We start from the raw sequence: 7316 nt of genomic DNA, 5'->3' as shown, positions 1-7316 counted from the left end.
ATGGTTCAGATGTACAAAGGGGCGTGGCTTAGAGAGTAGATTAGATATTGAGCCACCCTTGAATAGGAAGCGTTTTAAAATGTTTTTGCCACTTTCAAGCGGGAAGAAATAGACGGAAAGGATGCACTTTGCTTCAAGCGTTTCCTGAAAGAAAAAAAACCCCAAAAATCGAATGACTTGCACAGTAGGCCTACAAATTTAAAACAGCTAATCAAGATAAGTGAAAAATATGTCTTGAACTTCTCAGTATTTGAGAATAAAGGCTACATTTTCATATTATCTCAGAAATGTTACAACGTTATTCTTGTTAAAATTCTTAGTTGTGTTATTATTTGCATTTTACTGGACCTAAGACAAACAGCTAGATTTTTTTTTTTTTAGAGTAATACTTAAAGCATTTCAAAAAGATGTGTTTTCAGGTTAGCTATAGAGGCAAGTGTCCCGTTGGGGGCGCAGGAGGAATTTAAAATAAAATCACACACAAAAACTCTCACACTGTTAAAACAAGAGGTTGGTGAGCTCTTTAATTGAGCTTATTTGTTAATGAAGTGATTTACAAAGATTTATATCTGCACATATATTGTATTCATATCAATTATATGAGGTATTTTAAGCATGAAGGTGCTCAAAAGTCTAACCAGGTCCTTTAATTTATTTGTGGAAAATGTAGTGTAAGTAAATGCAGGGTTTGTCTCTCAGAATCGCAGAGTGAAGGTTTCTTTCTAGTCTCACCTCTTCGCACTTTCAGACAAGACACATTCACAGCAAATAAACTCAATTTGGTCTTGAATTTTGAAGATGAAGTTCAATACGCCTTGATAATGACAAAAAAACAAAACAAAAAAACATTGTCCTTCATGATTTTGACCTGACATTGCAGTTATAGCAGAAGTCTTCATTTCTTGTGGAAAACCCAGTTTAGCTGCTCCCTCTAGTGGTTTGAGGTTGTAGTTGTACCAAAATGTGCACATTTTCATTAAAACTGAAAACTGTGGGATTAACTGCTGTAATCTTTAGTTGGACCTGCACTCTTTGCCTCCATAGCACGTAAAGGGCAGCAGGGGCGTAGCAGTGAGGGGAGCAGTGGAACTAAGTACCCAGGGACCCAACATGGAGAGGGCCCTCAAAAAGCCTGGAATTAAAACCTTGTTTTTTATCAGCATCATTTTCTATGTTATTAGCATAATCACTACACTATTATTGTTGACTGAATAAACAGTTTGACAAACAATTGATTGTATCTAAAACAATATTAGAGCTTCTCAGGGCCACTGTGAAGGCAGATTTGCAACACAAGTAGTGTTTTATTGTATATTATATGTAGGCTATTATACAATATCATACAATTTTAAGATATGTACAATTTTTCTCAAGTAATAACTTTTGAAATATGATCTATTTACCAGTGTTTTGATCATTTTTACTATCATATGTACAGCCATTACTGATGCAAATAAACGTTAAAAAAAGTTCAATAACTTGACAGAATTGTTATTTAACATGACTCCCTGTATTAAGACTTTTGTGTTGTGCTCATGGTAGCTATAATAAAGACCCTTAACAAACTGTGACAGAAATAATGTTGTAAAACCTCACAGAGAAAAGAGATCTGAAATATATTTCAAATTGTTTTTTTTGAAAAGATCTTATAAACACTTAATTACTGATCACCCTAATAACCACTGCTGATGCATATGTTGTTGTTTGTACAGGCGTGACAATGGATGTATTAAAGGGGGAAGTGGGGCCACTGAGGCTGCAGATGTACGGGGGCCCAGGCCGCTGGTTTGGGGTTTGGTGGCGGATCATTTATTAGGCTGTTTTACATTTATGCTCATCATGTGTTCAGAAAACCAAAGACAGAAATCCGTGTTTTCGTTTTGCACCCAGTGTGGCCTATAACCCCGCCTGTCGCTGTATTGTAGATACCATTATAATAACTGCAGGTTACACGCGCCCAGTTCAGTCAATAAACAGCTGATGAAGTAGAGTAGTTTGTCTATGGAATAGGCTCGGACCCCAAACTGCTGAGTCAGACGCCGTTAGGCAAATATGTTCTAAAAAAGAATCCTGGATACTTCGGAGCGCGCGTTCGGTCCAGATTCTCGTGTATTTGAAACACCACAGGTTAGACCTGCGGCTAGTGGGCCAGCTGTGGAGTTAAAGAAGACAAGAGAAAACAAGAAAAATATCGACTGCTTAACAACAAATCAGTTGTTGTTTTTTTTACAAGATCACCAACAGGTAAGAAGTAAAAGACAATAAAAGAAGACAGAGACACAGAGTCGCTGTTAGGAGAAATCATTGTTCTTTGCGAACAATATGCATGCTGGTGAATATCGGACCCACTTTCTGCCAACAGAATTTACAAATTGAAGCCAACGTTGGTCCAAACTGGTGTGTTTTTCCTGACTTATATAGCACATGATGAGACCTGCTGTGGTGCTCCTTTGTTTCCTAATCATGAGTGAAGGCCTTGCAGCAAGCAACAAACCACGCAGGAGTGTTTCCTTCCAAGGTAAGGCATCTAATTTAGATGTGCATTTAGACTACAGAAGGGAGTGTCACAGCTTAAAGGAGACTGTGTCATTCATTTAACAGTAGACTGCATAATCTCTACATACAGACAATGTGGTGTATATATTATATATACACAACAACACCAGACTGTCAGTCTGTGTTCATATTAATCCACATAGACAGAACACTGCGTGTATGACAATATAGGAATAACAATGAAACACAATTAGGAATAATACAAATGACAGCATGCAGCAGCAGTAAAGAATACTCACATAGTAAAAAATAATGATACACAATAAAATACACAGGTTTGAAAAGTTACCACCAGCTCCTTGTCCTTTTGTCCGGCTTAGACATGAACTTGAGACAGTTCAAAGAGTCTGGCTTTGGCAGTTTGAGCTCTCTGATGGTAAGAGACGACATCGGCCAGCTTGTCATCGGAGCCAGAGGGAAGGTGCTCACCCTCAGCTTGGATGACATCACCAAAAAGACCGGTGAGGTAAGACTGACGGGGCTGCTGTACCTAACGCACGGTAAAAGGAGCTTTCCTGGCTGAATTCCAATGAATGTGTAGGAATTAGTTTTCACATGCTCAAACACATGGCCCGGTGCAGCATAAAACTCTGACAGACAAACCTAGAGCCGCAGAGAAATGGCTTTTCATCAGTTCCTTCGTTAGAGAACAATGACTCAGAAACAAGCTATGATTTCTTAAGTGGCACATTAGAATAAATAACCCAGAGTGGCTCCTCAAATGCAAGTAAGTCAAGTTTATTCACACAGCACCTCCCGAGAGCAAGCATAACAAAGGGTCTTGTGAATACAGCGTGTAAAAAGTAAAGAAACATGCATGTTCCTGTTGAAATTCAGAGGTTTAAAGTAGTGCAGTAAATGTTTCTCTGGTGCAAACTGGACAGTTTTTTGTATCAAAAATAGCTGTCAGAACTATTCAACTGTTGGCTATCAGAACTATTTTCTAATACCAGAAGAATCCTTTATATTTCCGTTTACAGTATAAACACAAAAGCTTCTTGGTCATCACTACTTCTCTTTTCTTCCAGGCCAAATGGATGGTCAGTCCAGCAGACAAAGCCCTCTGTCAAATGAAGGGCAAGGACACTGAGGTATAGTAAGAAGTGAATTATTAGTGAATGTCATCAGTTTTTACCATCCAACACAGCTTACAGTATAAAGTTCCATTCATTTTAATCACTTCTGTTCTTCCAACAGGAATGTGATAACTTCATCCGGACTCTACACACAACGGAGGACGGTAAAATGCTAGTATGCGGGACAAACGCTTTCAACCCTGCGTGTGACTACATGGTAAGGAGATTTATTTACCTTTCCAGAGATACCAGATACTGTACTTCTGACAACAGCTGCTGTGTTGTGCGCTGTATATGTTTCAACAAGTAGTTTCAGCTTTCTTGCTGAGAGTTAGATGGATTAATTAAGCCTCGCAAAAGTTAATGTCTCCTTCAACAGACTTTCACAAATGGAAGTGTCTCTTTAGAAGGAAAGATGCAGAACGGTAGGGGGAAAATTCCTTTTGACCCCTACCAATGCTTTGTTTCCCTTATGGATGGTGAGTACGCACTGTTTACAGATTTCTTTTTTGTCATGGCTACTGTTCTCAGATAAACATCTGGGTGTAAAAAGTTGAGGGTCGGAAAAAATAAAGCTTGGTTTGTAGTTTGTAATGACACATTCCTTTCACTTGACAGGAAACACTTTGTACTCGGCCGCTTCCTCCAACTTTCTGGGCACAGAACTGGTGTTTCAGAGACACGGACCGAGCCCTCTTAAGACTGAAATTAAACGCTCCTGGTTCAACGGTAGGCTGCTCTTATGTGGGTACTCGTACAGTAACAAAATGATTCAACATAAGGTAAGGTGCAGTGAACTGTTTCACGAGACAGTTTGAATTCTGAATGAAGTCAATTTCCCTCCGTTTAGAATTGTACACACTTCAGTTATTTTCATTTTCAGACCCTATAAATATTTGCACCTTGTGATTTCACATTGTTAATGATTTGGTTTCAGAGCCTACCATGATTTCCATAAGCCTCATTGAAGCAAGCAAAAGCAGCAAAAACGGTGAAGACGACAATATATTCTTGTTCTTCACTGAGAATGCTGTAGAGGAACATCACGACAACATCCAGGTGTCAAGGATTGCCCATGTGTGTAAGGTAAGTCTCTAAAGTCATCTGACACTGTAGCTTAAAACACCTGCACTAGCTTAACATAGCTATGAGTGTAAATTAACCTAATGTTACTCAATGTGTGTGTTGTTTTAGAGCGACTTGGGGGGCAAAAGGACCCTGCAGAGAAAGTGGACTTCTTTCTTGAAGGCCCGTTTGGACTGTCCATTCGGCGAGACTGGCTCACCATCCCTGGTTCAGGACGTTTTCCTTTTCCGAGACCAAAATAACTGGAGGGATAGCATCTTTTACACCACATTCACCTCCAACTCGTAAGTTGCACGTATCCACAGTATGTACCTCATTGCTTTGAATGTATATAGCTGATGAGTGTTATAACAAAAGATGTACAGAAGTTAAACATACAGTAGGAAATGAGAAAATTACAGGAAGTCTTTTCTGTATCCGTCACAGGGAGTCCTCGGGTGGTTGCAGCCGGTCTGCTATCTGTCCGTACAAGCTGTCAGACATCAGCCAGGTGTTCAGCGGGAGGTTTTTGACTGAGAGTGATACTGGGAGCTGGGACACATACACAGGAGAGGAGCCATTCCCTCACCCTGGTTCAGTAAGTACCAAGCCAGAAGAACAATTTAAAAAACACATCATTATTAGGGCTCATTATATTTACTTTTATTAAAAGAAGCATTTAGATGACTCTGTTAGACATTGTTCAAATCTCATCTGACGACATCCAAAACAATCTGCTTCTGTCTTGTTAGTGCATAAACGATGAACTGCGTGCCGAAGGCGTGATGACCTCTCTCGACCTCTCAGACAAAACCCTGCTGTTTGTAAAGAACCACCCTCTGATGGAGGGGGTGGTTACACCGATAGCTGGCAAGCCTCTGCTGGTCCGCACAGGCACACGATTTTCCAAAATTGTCGTGGACCAAGTCACGTCACTGGACGGACGACAGCATATAGTTATGCTTATTGGCACAGGTATGCAACTACAGTAGCACCAGTAATTCAAATCAAACCTGAGGTGTATTGACAGATGAACTCCATGTTGGATTCGTTGTTCTCCCTCAGACTCCGGTTGGCTGCAGAAGGCAGTGAGGTTTGATGGCGAGGACGGACGCATCATCGAGGAGCTGCAGCTGTTTCAAACTCCTCAGCCTGTCAACTTTCTCCAGCTCTCCTCCAAAACAGTAAGACTCAAGTCACTTCTGTTTTTTTTTTTTTTCCAAATTCAAATCCAATGTGGTAAAATACCCTGATCCCTTGAGACTTGAGTTTTATGTCTCGATCTTTAGAGAGTTGTAATTTAAAAACCACCTTGTAGGGAGACAGCACTAAACTCTGTTTCTGTAGGGCCAGCTGTACAGTGGCGCCAATAATGTTGCTGTTCAAGTTAATGTAAGGGACTGCAGCCGCTACACATCATGCGATGACTGCCTTCTTGCCAGAGACCCATACTGTGGCTGGGACAAGATCAGTGGCCAGTGTGCGTCTGTTGTTAGCTCATTACTTGGGTCCATGTAAGTCAAACCTCTTATGATCCTTTACTTTCAAGAACATGTTTTTTAGGGAAGTAATTCTGTGTTGTGAGCTTCATACTGAAAGAGGTATTTTTCTTCTTGCAGGATTCAGAGTTTGACTGATGGAGACATCAGGATGTGCCCGATCTCCGAGTGTGAGTTAAACATTCACATATGCTCATACAGTACACATATGTCTGATATTATTCATATGACATATTCTCCAGTTTCAGACATTGAAATAGAATCTGAATGTAATAAGTGCAAATGTGTGTGTGTTTAATTTCTTCTTCAGTGAAAAAGAAACCTGCCGTTATCCACCTCACCATCGGGATCGCGCAGTTCCTCCCATGTTCCCCCGAGACAAACCTCCCAATCAGCTGGCGCTTCTCTGACAGCATCCTCCTTCCCGGTCCCCGACACACTGTACTCAGCCACGGTCTCATCATCAGACCCTCCTATTCTGATTCTGGCCTTTACACCTGTGAGACAGTGGAAACAGTAAAGAGTAAAATGCACCGGAAGACTGTGGTACAGTACCTCGTCCAGGTTGAGGACACTAAGACTGTTGTCAGAAACCTGAGGGTGGCGGTGATCACCTTGGCTGTTTTCACGGGCTTGCTGATATTGTTCATGCGCAGCGGCCTCGTGATCAGACACCTAAAGGCAAAAAAGCAAAGTCACATCGGTTGTGGCAACCAAAACAGCAACAACAATCAAGTGATCCCTGTGAGGCCTTTCTGTCATTATGACCAGACCACAGATCGACCCACGGAGGAAGGTCTGGTTCACTGTGAGCAGGCAGAGGAGCGTCACATGGGGGCTAACAGTGGGAGTGATGCTGCCACAGAAAAGGAACAGTGTGTGGAGAATGGGAGTGTTATATCTATACTTGTTCTCCCAGAAGGCACTGTGGCAAAGGTGGCTGACGAGGAGGTGGAGGCAGACAGTGACCATGGCTGCACAGTTATGGGGATCACAGAGTAACCCCCTCCTTTCACACTTTGTTTCACTGTATTGTATTGCATGTATATTTCAATAAATGCAAAAAAATAGGAATAATATCTTTAAGGGGAGTGATTATTCAGACAGCAGCCTTGGAGGA

General features: G+C 41.2%; 1 protein-coding gene across 3 annotated transcripts; it reads left to right on the top strand.

Moving 5' to 3' along the window:
• Positions 1-96: 96 nt before the first annotated feature.
• On the top strand, positions 97-7275 carry LOC122861582 (semaphorin-4E-like). 3 transcript variants are annotated; one of them, XM_044166195.1, is made up of 15 exons: positions 97-2244; positions 2422-2518; positions 2877-3022; positions 3585-3647; positions 3754-3849; positions 4012-4111; positions 4251-4361; positions 4570-4718; positions 4827-5002; positions 5145-5295; positions 5450-5672; positions 5763-5881; positions 6045-6211; positions 6317-6366; positions 6507-7275. In XM_044166195.1, exons 2-15 carry the CDS (start codon positions 2425-2427, stop codon positions 7196-7198), a joined length of 2337 nt encoding a protein of 778 aa, XP_044022130.1. In that variant the 5' UTR covers positions 97-2244; positions 2422-2424; the 3' UTR covers positions 7199-7275. The 3 variants fall into 3 exon arrangements, with proteins under 3 accessions (XP_044022130.1, XP_044022131.1, XP_044022132.1); XM_044166196.1 differs by lacking the exon at positions 97-2244 and having other exon boundaries at positions 2266-2518; XM_044166197.1 differs by lacking the exons at positions 97-2244; positions 2422-2518; positions 2877-3022 and adding an exon at positions 3133-3283.
• The last annotated feature ends 41 nt before the right edge of the window (positions 7276-7316 follow it).

The sequence above is a fragment of the Siniperca chuatsi genome, linkage group LG15 (assembly GCF_020085105.1).
Source record: "Siniperca chuatsi isolate FFG_IHB_CAS linkage group LG15, ASM2008510v1, whole genome shotgun sequence".
Taxonomy (NCBI): domain Eukaryota; kingdom Metazoa; phylum Chordata; class Actinopteri; order Centrarchiformes; family Sinipercidae; genus Siniperca; species Siniperca chuatsi.
Note: the sequence above shows the minus strand (reverse complement) of the source record. Positions and strands in the feature narration are given on the sequence as shown.

What these genes read in the sequence shown, in the direction of transcription:
- LOC122861582 (XM_044166195.1), top strand. Translation starts at nt 2,425, where the DNA reads ATGATGAGACCTGCTGTGGTGCTCCTTTGTTTCCTAATCATGAGTGAA. An exon ending in CAGGAGTGTTTCCTTCCAAG is followed by an intron (nt 2,519 to 2,876) that starts GTAAGGCATCTA and finishes TGTCCGGCTTAG; the next exon opens with ACATGAACTTGAGACAGTTC. An exon ending in AGTTATGCTTATTGGCACAG is followed by an intron (nt 5,673 to 5,762) that starts GTATGCAACTAC and finishes GTTCTCCCTCAG; the next exon opens with ACTCCGGTTGGCTGCAGAAG.